Genomic DNA, 22,335 nt, shown 5'->3' with positions numbered 1-22,335 from the left:
AGGCAGGTGAGGAGTGAGGAAATGCCCGGAGTTGGCAGCGCTTCACGTGCTGTGTGGGCCACTCTCTGATCCTGCCGGGTGGGGAGGGATTTAGCAAGAGGCAGCGTAGTACGTGTCTCCAGGGTTGCAGCTGATGGACCCAAGTCCCCAGTACTGCTTCAGGGAAGGGCTTCCACTTTTAAAGTCAGGTATCTCTTAATACAGGATTCTCAAGCTTGGGTTTCCCGATGTTGTTGGATGACAACAACTAGGAACATAGGGAGCTGCTTCCTACTGAGTCAGACCTAGCTCAGTATTGTCAACAGTCACGGACTGGCAGCGGCTCTCCAGGGTTTCCCAGCCCTACCTGGAGATGCTGCCAGGGATTGAACCTGGAACCTTCAGCATGCAAGCAGATGCCCTGCCACTGTGCTACGGCCTCATCCCCTAAGGGGAATCTCTTACGGCAGATGGGGCTCGCATGTAGTTGCCCCTCCAAATGCAAACCAAGCTGAACCCTGCTCAGCAAAGGGGGCAATTCATGCGTGCAAGTCGCTACCACAAGACTAGCTTAAAACCCCATCATCTTTTTAGACAAGCTTTTAAATATTTCATCCGCTGCTTATATCTGATAGGTTTCTTAGTGTTTAGCTTTTTATTGATAATGTTTAATTACTTTTTTTTAAAAGTCATTTTAATTGTGATTTTAACTTGGTCTTTTAATTTAATTAATTTTTCATTGTTCTATAATGAATCTTTTTTATTGATTTTGTAAGCCTCCCCCAGCAGTAGTGCACTGGAGGGTACAAATACTTTAAATAACTAGTAATAATATCCCCAGCCACAATGACCCAAGGTGGGGGTGATGGGAGTTGTAGTCTAGCAACATCCAGGGGCCCAAGTTTGAGATCCCCTGTCCTGATAATCCTTATGAGGTAAAGAGTATCCTCCATTTGGAATCTCTTATTGTCTCCTCCCGGAAGCTTCTGAAAGTAGGACTCATCCCAGATATGTGGGGAAACACATGCCTCTTTATTACTGTAGTCACATTGGGAATGTAAACCTAATTAGGGCAAAACCAAATTGGCATGATTTCCCCGGAAGATCTGTAATTCTACTTGTTTATTATTCCTAAGCAATGGGAGGTCAGAAACCCTTGCTAACCTACTGCCCATCTCTGCCTTAGAGGACATGGGAAGGAATCAGGAAGAGAACAAAGATCCAAGACAGGAAATACATTTGTTAAGGTTCTCCCTGGAGACCAGCTGAGATGCAGTTGAGAAACCAACTGATGTAACATAGCAAAGTTCTTCCGTGAGATTGGGACTGTAGTGGCTAAAAGCCTTTGTCTCAGAGCAAGCTCACATGAGGGAAAGAAATGCTGAATCATCCCTGCTGAGCTGCCTGGCTAGGCTTCTCCTAAAACTATCCTGTATTATCGGTAGGTTCAAAATGCTGCCACCACCACCCCTCCTATTGACAGAGATTGAACCTCCCTGGGCTTGGTATGGAATCCCAGGGAAAATCTATCTATCTATATTTCTCTTAATCATACCCATCACTAATCCCATGTGTGGCAGCTCTTGTGAGAGTTCGCAAGCAGCTGCACGGATAGCGATGGGGGAGAAAATGGCTGCAGCCAGCCAGCGGGTGGGCAAAGAAAATGCCAGCGAAGGGTGGTGAACGGGCAGGGAAGAAGAAGACAGCAGCAGGCGGGTGAGGAAGAAGATGGACGGTGGGCGGGTTGGCGGGTGGGAATGAAGACGACCGACGGGCGAAGAAGAAAAAGGCTGGAGCGGGCAGGCAAAAAAGCAGTGGCAGAGAGTGGGGGGAGAAAGCAGTTGCAGTGAACTAGAGGCCAATGAAGAAAACTGGTGAAAATAGGAACATAGGAAGCTGCCTTATGTTGAGTCTGACCTTGGTCCCTCTAGCTCAGTATTATCTACACTGACCGGCAGCAGCTGTCCAAGGTTTCAGGCAGGAGTCTCTCCCAGCGCTACCTGGAGCATTTCCAGGCAGGGCTTTTAGCTTGAAATGGAGGGTGTGCATTCGCACATGGGCCAGATTCGTGCCGAAGTCTGTGCAAGATATTGGAGAGCACGTCATACACGATTCGGGTCTTCCATTGCACCTTAGAACCTAGCCCAATTTATGTCTGGGGTAAAAAAAAGTCCACTTTTTGCATCCTTTAAAAAAAAAAAAGCTAAATCAATCAATCTATATTTCTATATTTCTATATTGATTCTATATTCTATTGATTCTATTGATTTCTATATTGATTCTATATTGATCAGTATTTCTATATTGATTTATAAAGATAAAAATATGCTAAATAAATAAATACATAAATAATAAAAATAAATTTGAACTCACAGTAAGGCCTCGCAGTAAACCCACTGTAAAGCCGGCTGCCTCGGAAAGCTCCTGGAGGTGCTGCCAGGAATTGAACCTGGGACCTTCTACAGGCAAAGCAGGGCCTCCACCACGGGGTGACAGCCCCATCCCCCAAAGAGACTCTTCACATGTCGTTGGCAAGACAAAAGGAGGCATGAGATGATGGGATAGGGAGGGGTTCTCAAACTTGGGTCCCCCCCTCAGGTGCTGTGGGATGACAACTCCCATCATTTGCCCAAATAGAAGACAACCCTGAATTTAAGACGACCCCTTTAAAAAAAAATAGAGGTTAAATACAGGTTATATACCTATATTAAATGCAGGTTATATACCTAAATAAATCTATATTTACTCAACAGGAACAGCCCTCTGGATTTAAGAGGACCCCTCTTAAATCTGCTACCATCCTCCGTGCTATCATGCTATAAAGTGCTATCGCCTTCCAGATCAAAAGGCTGGAGTTGGAGAAGCAAATCCGAGACGCATCAAAGAAAGACAGAGCTGTAATAATGGGGGACCAATTCCCCTCACATAGACTGGGCAAATTCACCAGCAGGTATTGACAGAGAGGCCAAATTTCTAGACATGCTAAATGACTGCACCTTAGAACAGCTGGCTGAAGAATCAAACAGAGAGAAGGTGACCTTAGAATTAATCCCGAGTGGTGCCCAGGACCTGGTGTGAGATGTCAGAGTTGTAGAACTACTGGGGAACAGTGACCAGAGGCGTATTGAGGGAAAATAGCGCCTAGGGCAAGCACTGAAACTGCGCCCCTGTCCAAACATCTGACACCCATCTTTCAAATAACTTTACCATAATATCAGCTCAAAACTACAAGTCAAGCTCGTTAATCTTTTAATTAACAAATTATGGCACACATGAAACCAAGAAGACCTGAGTTTGAATCCTCATTCAACCATGAAACTCACTGGGTGACTCTGGGCCAGTCATGTATCAGCCTAACCTACCTCACAGGGTTGTTTTGAGGATAAAAATAACCTTGTTATGTTCCTCTGAGCTCCTTGGAGGAAGAGCGAGATATAAATGTGAAAAATAAAAATAATAAATAAATAATAATTAGCATGAATGTGCAAACCCACATCAAGGAATCTCAGATTCATCTTGGGCCATCAATCACCTTGGCATGGATACACACAATCATGCTAGTGTCGGTAACCCACAGGAAACCTCAATTAGAAAAATTGGGTAAACCAGGCTCTAGTCACAAAATTTTATCTAAACCCTTATGCCTGTTTATCCAGTTGTATTTGTTAATTACAGAGCATGGATGTCTGTCTGTAAGCAGGGTACTTTGGGTGTTTGTTTTTGTGTGGGAAGGGGACTGTATAAATATTTATGGTGCAAGAGTAATTTGTTGCATTTTAAAATCAGATTACCCTTGTTGGTCCAGTAGAACAAAGCCAGTCAGAGAAATAGTATGCGGCCACCCAGTGAGCTAGCCCGTTACATACCAAATGAGGTATGCAAGTTTTCAAGTGACACAGAACTCTTTCTCAGATTGAATGGTCAACAAATTTAAAAGGAAACAAGGTATTTCTGAGTGCGGGCATGATAAACAGAAATATCTATTCTGTTCCTTTTTGGAATAAATGTTCTCCCCTATGTAGCCTGAAGAAGAGCTCTGTGTGACTCAAAAGCTCACATGCTGTATTTTGAACGCTTTGCTCCTAAAATAAGAGGTGGGATTGGGCAAGATTTTCAATGGTTGAGATGGGGCTTTAGTGCCCCTCCACATGGCTAGAAGTACATTCAACCATACAAAGCTAATTAAATTTATGCAGATATATTTGATTTATTTACAGAGAATTCTGCATTTTTGGTACAGAATCTGTGTTACCCTAGTGCAAAATGTATTTATATTTAGCACAGAGTGTATACAGTATGGCAGGAGTGAGCTAACTTCAGTTTTGTGTTGTGTTGTGTTGTTTGTTTTAAACTAGAATCCCTGTGGTCCACTAAGATGCTTTAAACAACGCGAGAGCGCACACATACTCAGCATCCCTTAACAGTTAAGACATAACTGATCTGTGTTGTGAGATCCCAAGTGTACCCTCTTGCGGATTCAGACCAAGTGCTTGTTGCCTAGTTCAGCAATCTTTGAAAGAACTCCCAGGAGGTACTAGGTGCTGCAGCAGAAGTTGACCAATGGTCCACCTGAGGACTTAAACTGGCTTGCCAAAAAACAAAGGAACTCTTTTGCAATTGCATCACAGAGTTCCGAACCTCTTGGGTTTGGCTGCCTCACACAAGCATACAGTGAATACAACGCTCAACACCCTGCAAAGAAAGAAAGGAGGAAAAAAGAAAACAGAAAAGTAGGTCAGGCTGGAAGGGAGAGGAGGAGCTGGAATGTGTTTGCATGTGTACATGTGGGGAAGGGTGTGTGCACACAACCCAACCAGGGAAGTTCTCCTGCACAAACAACCCTCTGAAATAAACCGATTCGTGCAGCTGTTGCATGGCTCCCGTTCATTTCAGGGGTGAGGAACTGCTTGTGCAAGAGAATTTCCCCGGATGGGGCTGTGTGAGCTGTGCGCCCATAGGCTTCTAGCATACTGGAGATGCATCAGGAATTGGGGGTGGGGTGGGGGATTGGATGAACACACAAGAACACAGAGGGGGTTGTGGGGGGGGCAGCAGAACCACATGCTCGCTGCACGCCATATACCTTTCTCACAAACAACGTGCGCATGCATGCACACACAGACAGCAGCGCGCACACTCGCTTCTGGAACGTAAAAACACAACAGTGTGGTACACATTGCATGCTATAATGCTTCCCAGAAACCATTACACACACACACACACACACACACACACACACACACACCCCTCAACGCCACCCTCTTCCCCTGTGTTTTTGCTGCTGGCGACAGGGGGAAATAACCCTTTCTTCCCATTTTAAATAACACAGTCCTTTGCTTCTCCGTCGTACACCCTGCCGACTCCTCCGACACCCCCCCAAACTCAAGTTCCTAAACTTCGCAACTTCTTTTCTAATCCCTAGACATGCCGGAGGGGGCAGGCAGGGGGAGAGAAATGTCTCTCCCTCCCTCTTGCATGCATGCTTCCAGTCACAGCAGACGCCATTTGAACTATCCTTTGTCCAGTCTGCTGGACAATAATGTTGGCAGCTATTCCCATGTACACCTTGCCCTGAAGGAAGTTACCTTAACTGGGGGTGGGGTGGGTGGGGGCTGTGGACACAAGGGAAAGAAAGAGATCGAGATCCCACCAAAAGGGCAACACTCTCTATGAAGTCCAGCGATCCTATAAGCCGCCTTGCTGGTCTTCTGGACTAGGAAGCCCAGACAAGGAAGATCTCCTGCAAACTGCAATCGCCTTGGAGTTTCGGCTGGAATCTTCCTCATCTTCTTTCCTTCTTCTCTCTCCTTTCCTGTTAGGAGCAGGTTCCTATCAGACAGGGGCGTAGCAAGGTTGGAGTGGGCCCAGAGACAAGATTTTAAAATGCACCCCCCCCCCGAAAGACATGCTGTGCTGGTAGCTCCAGATCTTAACACTCACATCAATTTCAGAGGATGGATACAACTGAAGGAAGCCCGGGAGGGTGCGTGGCATGGAGAGTCAGTCATGTGACTTGCCTCTGCCCCCCACCCCCGGCAGTGGGCCGCCAGACAACTGTCTCCCCTTGCCCTATTCTAGTTATGCCCCTGCTATCAGAAACTCTTCAACCCTTTTCCATCAGGAGGGGTGGGGGAATGATGGAGAGGGGGAAGGAAGGAGGGAGCGAGAGAGTGAGCTAAGGGGTTGGCAGCCCCACTCAGAGGAGCTGATGTCAACTAACCTATTCAGAGTTAACAGGGCACTTATTTATGCAGCGCCTCGCTAACAAAACAGAACCTGGGAATTAGACATATGTGAGGTTTCCACTGTTTGGTAGCAGTGCTTAGGGAAAGCCATCCAGCGCCTGCTTTAGAAAATAACATTTTGAGCTTCTTTAAACTCTATTTGAGTTTATGTCCCCACCCTTTGTCTTATTTCTTCAATGATCCTTCTTTGTCTTGCTTCCTCCCACACTCATCTCCTTAAACGATCGCTTGGAATCTGCTTGGCCAGCCGCATGGATTCCTTTCTGGTTGTTCTTTTTGCACACAGGTAGGGCCGTGCGAGTTACCCCCATGTATGCACAGAATGTTATCGATGCAGGCTGAAGCGGCAAAGGGGGAAAAGATCAAGGAGGACGGAAAAGCAAAAGCTTTTGCAGGGCGGGGTGGGGGGACAGAAAGTCGGTTTGGGGGGGTGCATTTTATTTAACTCCTTACGCGTGCATTATTCAAACCAGAATTGTTATTCTGTTAACTGGGGAACCGGATTGAACTGACGGAAGGAATGATGTTTGGAGAGAGGGCTTGAGATGATGCTGAAAATGCAACACAAGGAAGCAATCCAGGCTCTCTCCACACAGACCCAAGCAACAGCCACCTCACAATCCCTGGAAAACGAGTGCTCACTACAGTTGCTGCAGCAGCCCTTGGCATTTGCAGACGCACACCGAGCTCGCCGGGTACCTGGGCAGAGTAAGCCTGCCTTCTCGCTTGGTGTGGCCATTCAGGGATCTCCTGTGCTACTCTCGCCCTGCCACATGCCTTCTCCAAGCTCTGCTGCCGGCTCTGAGGCTCCTCCTCCCTCTCCCAGCCTCCCAGACTCCCGATCGCACCTCTCACTTTGGGCATGAGTGTCGGCCAGGCAGGCAGGCAGCTATGCTGGCCATGGCGGTAAGCAGCTGGGCACCCACCCGGTGTGGCGGCACCCACTTGCTTCTGAATTTGGGGGGGGGGGGGCAGGCAGGGCACACTTGCGCCCCTTTCAGGTGGCTCCCAGGGCACGTGCCCTGACTGCCCCACCCTGGATACACATCTGACTGCAAGATATTCCCCTCAGGGAATGGAGCCACTCTGGGAAGAGGAGAAGGTTCCAAGTTCCCTCCCTGGCTTCTCCAAGATAGGGCTGAGAGAGATTCCTGCCTGCAACCTTGGAGAAGCCGCTGCCAGTCTGTGAAGACAATGCTGAGCTAGATAGACCAATGGTCTGACTCAGTATATGGCAGCTTCCTATGTGTCTTGGTCAGCCTGATGGATGATTCCCAATTAGGAATTGACAGAGAGAATGTGATTCTGTTGGTCCTTTTGGATCTCTCAGTGGCTTTTGATACTATCGGCCATAGTATCCTAGTATCTGAGGGGCTTTGGGGTAGGAGGCACTGTTTTGTAGCCCCTCAGACACTAGGATACTATGGCCGATAATATCAAAAGCCATCAGGCTGACCAAGGCAGTCTTCACCCCATAGCCCACTCGAAAGCCAATTTAAAATGGGTCTAAATAATCAGTTATCAATTATCCATCACCAGCAGATCCAGAGTGGGCTTCTTAAGAAGGGGTCTAACCACTGCCTCCTTCAAACAAGGTGGCATCCTGCCCTCCCTCAGTGAGGTATTAATGATATCAATGGAGCCAGCTCCAACAACCTCCCTGCAAGAGGAAATCAGCCATGTTGGGCAAGGATCCAAAGAACAGGTGTTGGCCCATAACACTCCAAGCAGTTTGTCCACATCCTTGGGAGTTACAAATGGAATCTTATCCAGTATATCTTGCAAGAGGGATTGCTGGACACCTCCCTCTCTTTATATAGTTCTTGGCATTCATGGCAACTCTCACAAGACCACAGGCTGGTACGAGATCTTGTCCCCAGATCTTGCAAGAGTCCCCACAGATCATCCAAGGCCCCAGTCCTGGATACACTTATGGACATCCCTCTCTTCGGCCCATGAAATCCCTCCCAGTTCAGCCCCAACACGCCCCCATCAGGAGTATTCTTCCCCACAAGTTGGGACGGTGGTCAGGGTGCATAATGGGCTAATTGGGCTCTCCCCAACAACGGGGTAAGTTTCCATGTCTCTTCCCACCCTGCAACCCCCCCCCCATCTCCTGACACCTGACTTGATTCTCAGTAGAATGGCTAGGTCCACATTGCCGGGTGGGAGGGGGGACATGGAGAAGGGAAAAAGAAGACATCCCACCCACAAAAGAGGATGACCCTCTATAATAGAAGACACATGCCCATCCTAGAAAAGACCATAGAGTTGGTAGGAACTGAGCAGTCATTTTGTCCAGCCTCCAACTGTGAGAATGCTTAACTATCCATCCCCCATCCCCCATCAACCCACATAATCCAGGTCATAGCAGAGAGGTTACAGAGCAAATAACTCTAAGTCACAAGTCATGATGGAGGAAAAAACAACAGACATCTCAAGCACTGAGAGACATTGGCCAAGCTGATGACCTGGTGGGAGAGCAGAATTCCTTCCTTATCCTAAACGTGTGTGCCACTCAAAACTGTGAGCAGAATTAACCCACTGAATCATCCTGTAGGGAATTTAACTGGTTCTCCACTACCACTTAAAACTCCCTTGTTGTGGAAGTTCCTGGTATCCCAAAGGAAGTTGGGGATGGGATTAAGAAAGTTGGGGACTATCTATTACAAGACATAGTATTGATTATTCCTTTGTAGACTTGGATTTTAAATGGGTAATTGGGTATTAGATATTGATGTTATTTTATTTCAACAACAGTTCTTACAGTAATTCATAAATTGTTTAGATTTAGTTTAGAAAAAAGACAATTATGGGGAGACATGATAGAGGTCTATAAAACCATGCATGGTGTGGAGAAAGTGGAGAGAGAGAAATTCTTCTCCCTCTCCCATAACACTAGAACCAGGGGTCATCCCATGAAATTGATTGCCAAGAAATTTAGGACAAAAAATGGAAGTACTTTTTCACACAACGCATAATCAACTTGTGGAATTCTCTGCCACAAGATGTGGTGACAGCCAACAACCTGGATGGCTTTAAGAGGGGTTTGGATAACTTCATGGATGAGAGGTTTATCAATGGCTACTAGTCAGAGGGCTATAGGCCACCTCCAGCCTCAGAGGCAGGATGCCTCTGTGTACCAGTTGCAGGGGAGCAGCAGCAGGAGGGAGGGCATGCCCTCCTCTCTTGCCTGTGGGCTCCCCAGAGGCATCTGGTGGGCCACTGTGGGAAACAGAATGCTGGACTAGATGGGCTTCCTTGAGCCTGATCCAACAGGGCTGTTCTTATGTTCTCTTATGTTCTTATGTTGCTACAATTTCGCCTCTGAGGAAGAGCTTTTTCTGCTCAAAATGCGTAAGGCAAGAATCTCAAATAAATGGATTTACATCTGAGTAAATAAAAGTGTTAATTATGTCATAGCATCTTGGGGGTCCCCCTTTGTTTCTTTTGGTCAGGGGGCACCCCAAGATCAAGACAGATGTACTTTGGAAATGGTGGCTGGTTGGCTGGAGAAAGAAAAGTATGTCAAGGTGACGGGATTGTGGGTGTAGTAAGAGGAACAGAATGTTGGAGGAGTTACACAAATCTTTGCATTTTATCCCAGGAGTAATCCCTATTCACATCTTGTGACATTTCCAGTCAACATTTTCAAAATTATGGATGAATATTTGATGTGTGGTTTTTTGCAGGGCCATTACTGAAGAGAAATAAAACATAAGATATTTGGATGAATGGATCTCAAACATAGGCCATACTATTGCTTAATGGTTGTAGACAGAGTTCATTTGCTTTCAGGTAAAAGAATGACATTTTCAAGAACTTTCTTATGCACGCCTCTGATAGTTACAGGTTACAGCAATAGTGTTAAATTTTATGTGAACAACTTCACTGCCCACAAAATGCTGCCCTCCCACTCAGTTTTGAGGCTACAAAACAGGGCACAGATGTCCATTTATTCAGAATGAACACTCTAATATGATTCAATTATAACCCTCAGAGTGAGGGTTATAATTGAATCAAATTAGAGTGTTCGTAGAGTGTTCACAATTTGTCTTTGTGATGTCATTTTATTTATAGCCCAATCTCATTGGCTATATGGAATTATCAGGAATCCTATTCAAAGTAAAGGCAATGCTTCCTGCCCTCACTCCAAAATGGCTTCATAATATCATCCGATATCCAAATATGATTTGCTGCCCAATGGTGTCATATCATCACATTGTCTACATTATCCCTAATTGGATAGAACTACGTTAGTATGAAGCACCCCCTTTTTTAAAAAGTGGCAAGGCTGCAGATCAGGGAACAAAGCAGCTGCAAACAGGCAGTAAACTGTAAGCAAGAGGGGACTCATTAAGCATTTTGCTTCCCCAAACTCAATTTCCATATGTGAACATTCATCACCTCTCTCCCTCTCCCTCTCAATTTAATCTTTATCCAATCTCTCTATTATATCTATACATCCATCTTCCTAATTGCCCAATCTTTGTGCCAAGATGTACAGATGTGAGGTCACCACCCACGATGGAGACACGGGTGGTCCAGTTGGGTTACCGTCACACCTCTTTCCCCTTCCTGCAACCTTTTCAGGTTTTGGGGGGAGGATGGAGAAAGGAGTTTGTATATAAATGACCGAGATGTGCAAAGCAACATTTACCTGTGTCAGAGAGAGAGAGAGCGAGAGAGCGAGCAGGCGGGGCCTAGATTTGACAGCTTGTTCTGCTGCTTGGAGGCATCTGGGCGTTGCTAAACAAAAGGGAACAAAGCAGGTTTTTAAAGCAGATGTTTGCCTCACCAGGACATCACATCAACCCAGGCTCTCTGGTACAACATCCGGCCCTTTCTGGCCTCTGTGTGCCCCAGTCTGTTGGGAGCCCCAACGTGGGCAGGATGGAACCAACTGGGATCTTCTCCAGCAAACCAAGCAAACCAGTGGTCTACAAGGTCCAGGTGACCACTGGCCAAGGGCTCTTGACAGGGACCTTCGACTCCATCTCCATCACCTTGGTGGGGACCAATGGAGAGAGCCCCAAACATCCTCTGAATTGGGCTGGGACTAGCTGTACCCGGGGATCGGTGAGTTCAAAGAGAAGCGAAGGGAGCTTGAGTGGGCGGCTCCTCAGAGCAGAAGCTGTACCTAGCAGTGACTTTTGCAAAATGTTAATATGGTTGCCATTACTAAGTACTAACTATTCTTCTCATAGTTGTAATAGGTTGAGGTTTACAGCTTCACTCATCAAGATGGCTTTGGAGCTTAAAGCGAATCTGACACAAATGCTTGCTTGCTTGCTTGCTTATTTATTTATTTTTTTATATCGCTTCATATGTACATCTCTAGGTGGTGTACAAAATTTAAAACACAATAGAAAACAGAGTAAAAACTTAAAATTTCACAAAATACAGTAAAAACAGTCAAATAAAACAAAAACAAATTAAACAGTTTAAAATTAATTCCAGTTAAAAGCCTGTGAAAACAGGTATGTCTTGAGGGTCTTCCTAAAAGCCAACAGAGAAAGGGGTGCTCTTGTTGCAACCGGGGTGCATTCCAAAGCCCTGGGGCAGTTGGCAGGAACCGTAACTGCACCTCTCCCGAAGATCGTAATAGGCAACTGGGTTCATGACAAAGACGTTGCTCTCTTAAATACCCTGGGCCCAAGCCATTAAGGGCTTTATAGGTAATAACCAGCACTTCAGTTTTGTCCAGAAAATATCAGCAGCCAGTGCAGTTCTTTTAAAATCGGTGTTATTCGGTCCCTTTGTGTTGTCCTCCCAGTGACCAGTTTGGCTGCCACATTCTGTACCAATTGTAGTTTCCGGACTACATACAAAGGCAGCTCCATGTAGAGTGCATTACAGTAGTCAAGCCTGGAGGTTACCAGCATATGCACTCCAGAAATGGACATGGCTGATGTATCAGCCGTAGCTGATAAAAAGGGCTCCTGGCCAGTGCCTCAGAGGCACTCTTACCCCAGACTTTTGGGCCGAAGTCCAGGGCCTCCCCACCCCCTGGGGGCCCCCAATTCCTCTTTAGTCTGTCCCAGCTGGTGTGGTTGCCGTGCCCTGCCTCTGCCCTGTGCTGCACCAGGTGACTGGCCATGACCTCTGCTTTAGAGACAGAAGGGGGATGGGGAAAGAAATGTGTGGGATGGGAATATGTTAAGTTGTGTGTTGAAATGTTTCTGCTAATGCACATTCGCATAAATATACGAATATTCCTACATTCTTGGGGGTTCAATTGCTGTTTGTGCCCACATATTAAAAATACTGTGTGTGTCACTCTGTGCGTGTGTGTAGGCGGATGATGCTTAACTTGCAGCAGGTTGGTGGGCAGGGGGCGCCAAAGGTCTTTAGTCCAGGCTGCAAAATTATCTAGGTGCACCTCTGCTCAACTTCAGAGAGCATTTTGGATCCAGGAGCACTCCCAAGCGACATACCTGATTTTTCAGGGGGAGTGTAGCTCCATCCAGAACAGGTAGATCTAAACCCTCTCTCAGGCCCCGGGCCCCCACAGTCAGTAAAGGTAACGTGTGCCATTGAGTCAGTGTCGTCTCCTGGCAACCACAGAGCCCTGTGGTTTTCTTTGGTAGAATACAGGAGGGCCTTACCATTGCCATCTCCCACACAGTACGAGTTGATGCCTTTCAGTATCTTCCTATATCGCTGCTGCCCAATACAGGTAGTCTGGGAAACATACCAGTGGGGATCTGAACCGGCAACCTCGGGCTTACTAGTTGTCATTTCCCCACTGCGTCATACTCCTGTCTTATTTGGATTCAGTTTTTTATCCCTCTGGCAGCCCATTACCGCCTCCAAGCAGGCATTTAGGGAAGTTATGCCATTTCCTGATGAAGTCGACATGGAGAAAGAGATCTGGGTCCCATCAGCATATTGATTACACCTTGCACCAAGCCTCCTGATGATCTCTCCCAGTGGTTTCATGTAGACATTAAGAAGTATTAGAGAGATGCATCACTATTTCACATTTATTTCATACTTGACTTCGGAAACTGGAGGCAAAAGCTAAACCAAACCCACATTTTACAGTGCAAGCCTAAAATTGGGATGTTTTAGGCAGGAAGCCTTTTCTGAAAAAAAGAGGGGGGGAACCACCCCAAAAACCAATCCCCCAATAACCCTGATGAAATATTGAGGTGTTTTGGTTTTGGTTTTGTTACTTTGTTTGATTCAGCCTTGTGGCCAGTGAGGATTATCATCATCATCATCATCATCATCATCATCATCATCATCATCATCACAAGGTGTTCAACCATCTCCTCCTCCTCCTCCTCATTATGCTATTTACACACAGTCTACCAGATGTTATTGACTGGATTTGGCACTTTAATTATCGGGCTCGTCCCCAGGGTTTAGGATAACTAAAGAAAAATTAAAGATAGCATCGTAGTAGTCGTGCTGTCCCGAATAGTGTGGCCTTCTGTTGCTGATGTGTTGTAATTTTATCGATGCCCAAGGTGTCAAGATGGTGTTCAAGTTCTTTTGGTACTGCACCAAGGGCACCAAGAACTATTGGCACCACTACTGTTTTATTTTTCTAGAGCCGCTCAGTTTCAATCTGAAGGTCCTTGTATTTAGTTATTTCCTCCAGCTGTTTTTCGCCAACTCGTCTATCCCCTGGGATTGCAATATCAATGATCAGAACCCGATTCTTCTCGATAACTGTCAGATCTGGCGTATTGTGTGCTAAATGCCTATCAGTTTGTATTCTAAAATCCCCAAGGATTTTTGCTTCCTCATTTTCTGTGACCTTCTCAATCGGATGATTCCACCAATTCTTGCTTGCTGGCAATGTGTAATTCTTGCAAAGGTTCCAGTGGATCATCTCAGCAACTTTATTGTGTCTTTCCTTATAATCAGTCTGTGTGATGATTATTATCATTATCAACTTTATTTGTTGGCCACTCCATAACAATTGTTCTCTGGGTGAGCTCACAAAGTAAGACAATTTTTAAAAATGGAATAAAACATACAATTAAAACACATTAAAGCAAAATATTACAATAAAATAAAAAAAACCCCACTTTTAATGTCAAAATACTTTCTGCCTCAAAGCAGAAGCTTTCAGACCTGCCCAGTTCTCTCCAGCCAATGCCACTCACCTAAGAGCAGAGAAGCACTGCCTGAGAGAGGTCAGCAGAAAAAGGGACCATTCACTGGCACAAATGGCCCCTTCCCAGGACATGCTCTGAGGGCAGGTGGTGATGAAGTCCCAGTTACCTTGCCAAAGCTAAGCAGGGCTAAGAGTGGACTGTGCCTGCATGGGAGACCTCTGGGGAACCTCATGCATGTTGCCTTGAATTTCATCCCAGATGAAGGACAGGATAAATGTAACCAAAAGACAGAATCATGCATGTTAAAAATCCAATGTACTTTCTAGCTAGTGTGTGTAAATCACAGTTTGCAACCCCACCAACGCACACACACACAAGCGCCAAAACTGCCAGTGTGAAAAATGCTCTTAGAACAGAAAAAGAACCAAGCATTTCTGATTCATAATTCATATTCTACCATCTCAAATGCCCACCAGGATGGCATGAGAACCCAGGAAGACAGTCCACCAAAAGGTCATTCCAGTAAACAGAGCCGCTCTTAGCTCTGGAGGGGGCTGCACTGGCATAGGGCAGGGGGCTCCAGTGTTAGGTCCCCCAATGTTGTTGGACTACAAGTCCCATCATCCCCAGCCACAATGGCCACATGTCCAAGTCACTCACTCGGTGGAAGTTCAGCAAGTGATGAATGGGGCTGTGTGACCAGGACACTCTCATGCAGATGAGCTTCTGCTTACTTGTCTTGTAATACGTCATTTTAAACAAATGGACACCTATCCCAGACATTCAGATCTATACAACGCTGTCGTATTTCTCGTTTTTATCATCATCAGTGACGGCTAACCAGAAATCCTCATAATATATTTTAGAAACTCTTCTCGATTGACCCGTGTTCTAAAATTAAATTTGTGGTGGGGGGGGAGGAGAAGGTATTTGAACATATAATCCAAATTCACAATTGTAACCATTTTTAAAATTTTGGACAACACACAATCTGTTTTTTAGAACCCCCAAATGAGACGTTTTCCTATCCATTTGGCTTGTAATTAATTTATTACAATTGATTAATTGAGCTCAATTAATTGACTACGTTTTTTAAAAGACCACACACTGCAAAAAACATCAGTGAAAGATTAGGAAGGAAACTAACTGTTTAATTAATCTTAGCTGTTAAGCTTAATTTTTAGGTATGTGAACAGTGAGAAAAGAAAAGCTTCCTCCTGCTGCTGAGAGGGCACATTTAGCATTTTATTAAACTGTAAAGGTTCAAGGAGGATTTGATCATCTGTTTGGAAATGTCTTTAAAAGACAAAGAGTGCTGTCAGTATATATTGAAACATTGATCACTGATGTGGCAAGGTTTGATTACAGAAACCAGAATGTTTCCACAGAGCCTCACGTGGATGCTTACAGACATCTTAAAGTGTGTGTATCAGGAGGAGCCATTGAACTGGAGCGAAAGATTATTAAATAAGTTGGTTTTAAAAAAATGGTTTGGCTATTTTTCATGGTGCTCATCACCATGGAGTGAACTTCAGCCAGCTCACAGACTTCAAAGCTCCCAGGATGTGACTTGAATCAGTACCTCTTCCCCCAGCAATTTAACCAAGTGGCGTTGCCCGCATCCACCCAGCTGTGCAAGACAAGATCAGGCCCTTCCCACCATGCTCGGGACCTGGCACAATTCCATGGCACCCCAGGGCAGTGACTTCCACTCCGGGATCAAGCTAGGGCCACTGGATTTTTCTTGCACTCTTCTCCCAAGGTGACGCCAGCAAATCCAGGCTGGTGATTCTGCACAGGCGGAAACCCACAGCATTCCAAAAGCAGTTCAAGCCCGTTTGGCTTCCTCTGCAGCCTCACTGGACCCATCCACCCAATTACCGTAGGTTGCTAATTAGCCTCTGCTGCTGTGCTGAATTCTGCCAGTGAGTCACTGTCACTTCTGCCCCTCCTATACCGATGGGAGTCCGCTCTGTGGGTGGAATCAGCCCAGCACGTACACTCTCTTCATTCTGGAGAGGATTAGCCAGAGGCATTTAGAAATCTCTGATCTGCTTCAGCTTGGTTTGATGGTCACAGGCCATGAGAAGAGAGCACATCCCAGTTTGGTTGCTAGCCTGTGTGTGTGTGTGTGTGTGTGTGTGTGTGTGTGTGTGTGTGACTGCTTCTGGGTGCTTTCCAGACTAGCTGCTCATCAGAAGCCATGAGAAGAGAGCACATCCCAGTTTGGTTGCTTGTGTGTGTGTGTGTGTGACTGCTTCTGGGTGCTTTCCAGACTAGCTGCTCATCAGAATCCATGAGAAGAGAGCACATCCCAGTTTGGTTGCTTGTGTGTGTGTGTGTGTGTGTGTGTGTGTGTGTGTGTGTGTGTGACTGCTTCTGGGTGCTTTCCAGACTAGCTGCTCATCAGAAGCCATGAGAAGAGAGCACATCCCAGTTTGGTTGCTAGCGTGTGTGTGTGTGTGTGTGACTGCTTCTGGGTGCTTTCCAGACTAGCTGCTCATCAGAAGCAAAATGCCTCCGTTCCAGCAAATTGCATTCGAAGTGCAAACAGCAAGGGGAGCAGTCTCACAGCAGCTAACTACCCGAAAGAACAGCAACGTTTTCAAGCCAGATATGCAACGTTTTCACGCCGGATATGCGATGTCCTTGCTCTATATCACAGAGATTAAATTTGCAACAAGGCATTGGAAATGTAAACGGTATCTGGCTGTCCGCATAGGGACTGTGGTGTCATGACGCGGGAAGTTTGGAAGCACACTTCTGAGATATCTCTTGACTCCATTGTCGGGTCTAGTCTGGAAAGCGCCCTGCCTGTATGATGAACTGTTCTGGTGGTGTCATGGAATGCTCACAAACATTCTATCCCCTGGGAATGGAGAAGCTGTCATAACCTGCAGCCTCTATAGGGACAGTGAGTTGGTTTGCCTGAAAAAAGTGCCAGAGAGGGGCTGATGGAACTGCTTGCTGTGGACAGGGAAGGAAGGGGCTTTGAAGACGGGGGCTGGTGGGCCAGGGAACCAACTGAGCAACTGTGAGCCATAGCTCAGTGGAAGAGCATCTGTTTTGCCTGCAGAAGGCCTCAGGTTCAAACCCTGGCAGCATCTCCAGGTAGGGCTGTGAAAGACTCCTACCTGAAACTTTGGAGAAAGCTGCTGCCAGTCAGTGTAGACACAATACTGAGCTAGATGGACCAATGCTTTGACTGGGTAGAAGGCAGCTTTCTCTGTTCCTATGGGATGTTCGAAATGTCACATGACCCATTTCAACCAACCATCAAGGGACAGCCAACTGGGGCACTGACCCACTGGCCTCTTTCCCCATCACCGCATCTCTTTTTGAGAAAACAGCAGGCACTGGATTTCTGCCTGTCATGCAGGTGTTAAAAGCAGAAGAGCTTTGCCTGATCGTTAGAAATGTGGCTTCTCCAGGCATTTTGGTGCCTTTGAGTTTACCACATCTCTTGTTTCTGCGATCTGCTTTGGCAGAAGCTGAGAGTCGTCGTACCTGAGCCTCTTGTTCACCTGTACCTGTGTGGCTGCAGCCTGCTGCCATTCCAAAGTCATGTGCATGACCTGGCCTGGACTCTGAGGGAAGGTGATGGGAAGATAAAAGAATGGCTGTAAGGAGCCGTGAAGGGCGGTGAGATGATAGCCAAATTATCTTGCTCACGGGTGACTCACAGCTAAGCGAAGATTCCTGTCCTTGTTCGTGTACATTCAGAGGCTGTGAATGCAAAATGCAACCCTGCTATGGGACCAAATCCAGTAATTATGTCAATTACTTAAGGCTTATTGCAGTGTAGCAGCACACGTTACTTCATCTTGATCTCACGTGGTGTCGGATCATACTGCTTACCCAGAGTTGGTACGGGGCCCCCCAAGCTGGACTTCTAACTAACCCCTGCAAACTGAGCAAAGAGGGGCCTTATTAAAGTGGTGACTCTCTTATATTCATCAAGGGGAGAGCAGCTGGCCCTATCCATCCCCAGCACAGCATCCCTCCAGTGGCTGTTGCTGGTGTGTGCCATGTTTCTTTTTAGGTTGTGAGCCCTCTGGGGACAGGGGACCACCTTTAGTTATTATTTTTCTATGTAAAGCAGTAACAGAATTGGTTGGAAAATAAAGGCGGGGGGGAGGAAGTGGGGGAAGGCCCTGAAACAGACATTGAGGCTGTTCTCATAAGCAGCCAAACCCAGCGGTTAAGGGCGCATTTGCGCCCCTAACCCGGCTGCCAGGATCATGTGTGCCAGGATTGTGTGCCATAGAGACAGGTGCCTAGACTGCCTGTCCCCTGGGGGAATGCCCCGACGCAGCACGCGCGTGGTGCATTGTGGGATACCCAGAGGCCAGGATAACGACGCCCTCCCTCTGTTGACCTGCACTGCTCCCGACAGTGTGGGTTCATGTGGGCATGCAGCCCCTACCGAGGTTTTGCTGACAAATGACCAAAACATGGAAGCATGCACAGCTCCCACAGCTGTGTAGGATGCTTGTCCTACCCAGCATATCATTGTGAGAAGCAGCCTATTGTTGGTCCACAACTTCAGCCATCCCTAGACACTTTGGCCATTGTGATTAGGGATGATGGGTATTGTAATCCACAAAAATCTGGGACTGAAGTTTGAAAACCCTTGACATAGGTTGTGCTTAAAGTAAACATCTAGATTGTCCCCTATAGGCTCACACAGTTGTGTTATCTGAGACAAACAGGGTTATCTGTTATCTATGAGATAAACAGGGTTGTGTTATCTGAGATAAACAGGCCACCAGGGTGCTTTCCAGCTAGCTGCTCATCAGCAGCAAAAGGCTTCTGTCCGGGCAAGCCGCATTCAAAATGTAAACAGCAGGGGGAGCAGTCTCGCAGCAACTAACAACCCGAAAAAACAGCAACTTTTTCACACTGTATATATGACATCCTAGCGCTATATTGCAGTGATTAAATTCGCAACAAGGCATAGGAAATGTGAATGGCACCCTGCTGTCTACCTAGGGACTGCGGTGTCACGACGCAGGTAGTGTGGAAGCACACTTCCGAGATACGTCCTGACCCCGTTGTAGGGTCTAGTCGGGAAAGCACCCAGGAAGAGAGGCAGCATAGGCCACTAGGTGGGGTAAGAGAGCTACACAATAGGTGCCTGTATAACACTGTGGCTCTCACTGCAAGTGAGACTGTTTCTAGTGGCCCATCCCAAGACAATCATCACACACGGCCCCTGCTGGGAAGGACAATGCCACTGATCACAAAGCAACACAACTCCCAGCACCCCGACATTCCATTCCAAGCATGACTCTGCTTGCTGCCAGCTGGAGCACCACCTTGCAGATGCAACCTTCAGGTCCTGAGGGGTTTTTTGGTTGTTGTTTTTTGGATTTTTTTGGAGGGTTGGATGCAAATGTGCCCTGTTTTCAGACTTTTTTAGTAACTGGGGTATCTTGAGTTTGGTGTGTTCCGGACTTCAGCTTTCTGGGTGCTGTGGAAGTAATTTGGACATCTGGGGGCATGTTTCATGGCCCTTATTTTGAGGGGGAGACATACAGAAGTCCCACCTTTCTCGTATCTTTCTAGATCTCAGATTGTGTGCATACCACGTTTCAGCTTTGTAAAGGTAAAGTGTGCCGTCGAGTCAGTGTCTACTCCGGGCGACCACAGAGCCCTGTGGTTTGTAGAAGTGCCTTAACCCAAGGATCCTCAAACCTTGGGGTTCCCCTACAACTCCCATCCAGTAGTGTCTTGTCCTAGCTAGCCAAGGGGGCCCCAAAGGGGAAGAGCTCTGGCTGCACTTCTTTCCTGCCCCACCCAGGAGAAGGCAATTTGTTTTTGTTTTATGCTTTGTTTTGATCATTTTTTCTATCCCGCTCTTCCTCCAAGGAGCCCCGAGCAGTGTACTCTATACTTAAGTTTCTGCTCACAACAACCCTGTGAAGTAGGTTAGGCGGAGAGAGAAGTGACTGGCCCAGAGTCACCCAGCTAGTTTCATGGCTGAATGGGGATTTGAACTCGGGTCTCCCTGGTCCTAGTCCAGCACTCTAACCACTACACCACACTGGCTCTTTGCAGGTTGGCCATTCATCTGGTAGGGCTGTGCGCTTAGCCTCTGCCTCTGCCTACACAGGAGACTGCCTAGAGAACCATGTTTCTTTGAATCTATTTATTTCCAGAAATGTATGACTCAATCCCCTATAGAAGGATGCAGAACATGTATATAACACAGCCCATGCTAAAACAAACCTAGCATCAGTAAGAAAGTATTATGCCAACTACAGCCAAGGTGATATTGTATGTTTTGTCTTCAAAAGCAGAGCAGTGCATCAGCAGAGGGAAATCCCTGTGGCGAAGGCATTGTCCGTGGCTAGCAGGGTTCCTCCAGAGTCCGGCATGTTTGAGCACCCAGCTCTCCTTACATCTCCCCAGTGATGTGCTAGGATGTTCTGACTTGGGAATTCTTTCTTCTCGCTTCTCCAACACAGACAGAGGAGTACGAAGTCCCCTGTGATCATGAGCTGGGCCCGATCCTGCTGGTTCGCCTCCATAAGGAGCCCTACTCCTTTTTCCCTGAGAGCAGCTGGTTTTGCAATGCAGTCCAGGTGACGTCCCCCACGGGGGAGGTCTATCGCTTCCCTTGCTACCAGTGGATCGAGGGATACTGCACGGTGTCCTTCAGAGAAGGTGCAGGTGAGAGCTTTGGGGCGGAGCCTGGCCACCCACACACCCATGAGCCCTTTGCAACCAATTAGTGGTGAAATGCCATTTGGCTGAGGAATCCTGTACTCATTTACTTGGGAGTAAAGCCCACAGAACAGAATGGAACTTACTTCTCAGGTGCTGCTGTTTAAAAAAAAATTGGGGGGTGTCTATTTTTTATTTTTTTTTAATGCGAGGGCTTAAAAAATATAAATGAAATCTTAGTCCCATTAAGAAACTAAAGACATCTATATTAAATAGTAAATTTCTATTTAGAATTTGGCCAAATTAAATTCCACATCCAGTTTCTAAACTGCTCTCCCTCCAAATTCTAAATTCAATGGAATTCTTAACTGAGAGTGATGTTAAAAAAAATCCCAAGGTCTGAATTAGAAACATCTCAACTGGAATGCTTGTGGACAAATTTTAAAACAATGAAAACATAAGCAATACCATCCTGGACGCAGTCCAAGGACAATATAGCCCAGTGGTCTAATCTTAGCCCATTGGATTCAAAGCAAATTTAAGTTAAGATAACTACTTGGGAATCTCCACGGCACTCAAGTACGCATTAATTTTGACCATGGAGGGCTATAGGCCACCTCCAGCATCAGAGGCAGGATGCCTCTGGGTACCAGTTGCAGGGGAGTCACAGCAGGAGAGAGGAGGGCATGCACACACCTCTTGCCTGTAGGCTTCCAGCAGCATCTGGTGGGCCACTGTGTGAAACAGGATGCTGGACTAGATGGGCCTTGGGCCTGATCCAGCAGGGCTGCTCTTATGTGCTTATGAGATAACTGTGGCTGTCCTTAGGAACATAGAAATATAGGAACATAGGAAGCTGCCATATACTGAGTCAGACCATTGGTCCATCTAGCTCAGTATTGTCTTCACAGACTGGCAGCAGCTTCTCCAAGGTTGCAGGCAGGAATCTCTCTCGGCCCTCTCTTGGAGATGCTGCCAGGGAGGGAACTTGGAACCTTCTGCTCTTCGCAGAACAGCTCCATCCCCGGAGGGGAATACCTTACAGTGCTCACACTTCTAGTCTCCCATTCATATGCAACCAGGGCAGACTCTGCTTAGCTAAGGGGACAAGTCATGCTGGCTACCACAAGACCAGCCCTCCTCTTCCTGTGTCCCTATGTCCCAGAGTCTCCACCAACACAGAGATCTGCAAAGAACACAGATCCCAGACAGTTCTAAGGGGAAAGAGGTCAGCGCCATGTCTAGCAGACGGCCAGTTTTTTGTGGCAGATGCCCAGGCAGAGTCAATTAGCCCAACCCCTTCCCGAGGGAATGCTCTATTTCTTAAAAGGGCCTTGCCCAATTTCCGAAGCACCGTCCCCAGCAGCACT

General features: G+C 46.7%; 1 protein-coding gene across 1 annotated transcript in view; it reads left to right on the top strand.

Annotated features, from left to right (window-relative positions):
• The first annotated feature begins 1,596 nt into the window (after positions 1–1,596).
• The window catches only part of LOC128329520 (hydroperoxide isomerase ALOXE3-like), a 38,699-nt gene continuing 17,960 nt past the window's right edge, over positions 1,597–22,335 (top strand). The window contains exons 1-4 of the mRNA XM_053260893.1: positions 1,597–1,658; positions 19,560–19,634; positions 19,865–19,904; positions 20,767–20,971. Coding sequence (XP_053116868.1) covers positions 1,597–1,658; positions 19,560–19,634; positions 19,865–19,904; positions 20,767–20,971 — 382 coding nt within the window. The remainder of the gene's footprint in view (positions 1,659–19,559; positions 19,635–19,864; positions 19,905–20,766; positions 20,972–22,335) is intronic.

This window comes from Hemicordylus capensis, chromosome 6 (genome assembly GCF_027244095.1).
Source record: "Hemicordylus capensis ecotype Gifberg chromosome 6, rHemCap1.1.pri, whole genome shotgun sequence".
NCBI classification, from domain to species: domain Eukaryota; kingdom Metazoa; phylum Chordata; class Lepidosauria; order Squamata; family Cordylidae; genus Hemicordylus; species Hemicordylus capensis.
This window is presented reverse-complemented; position numbering and strand designations above follow the sequence as displayed.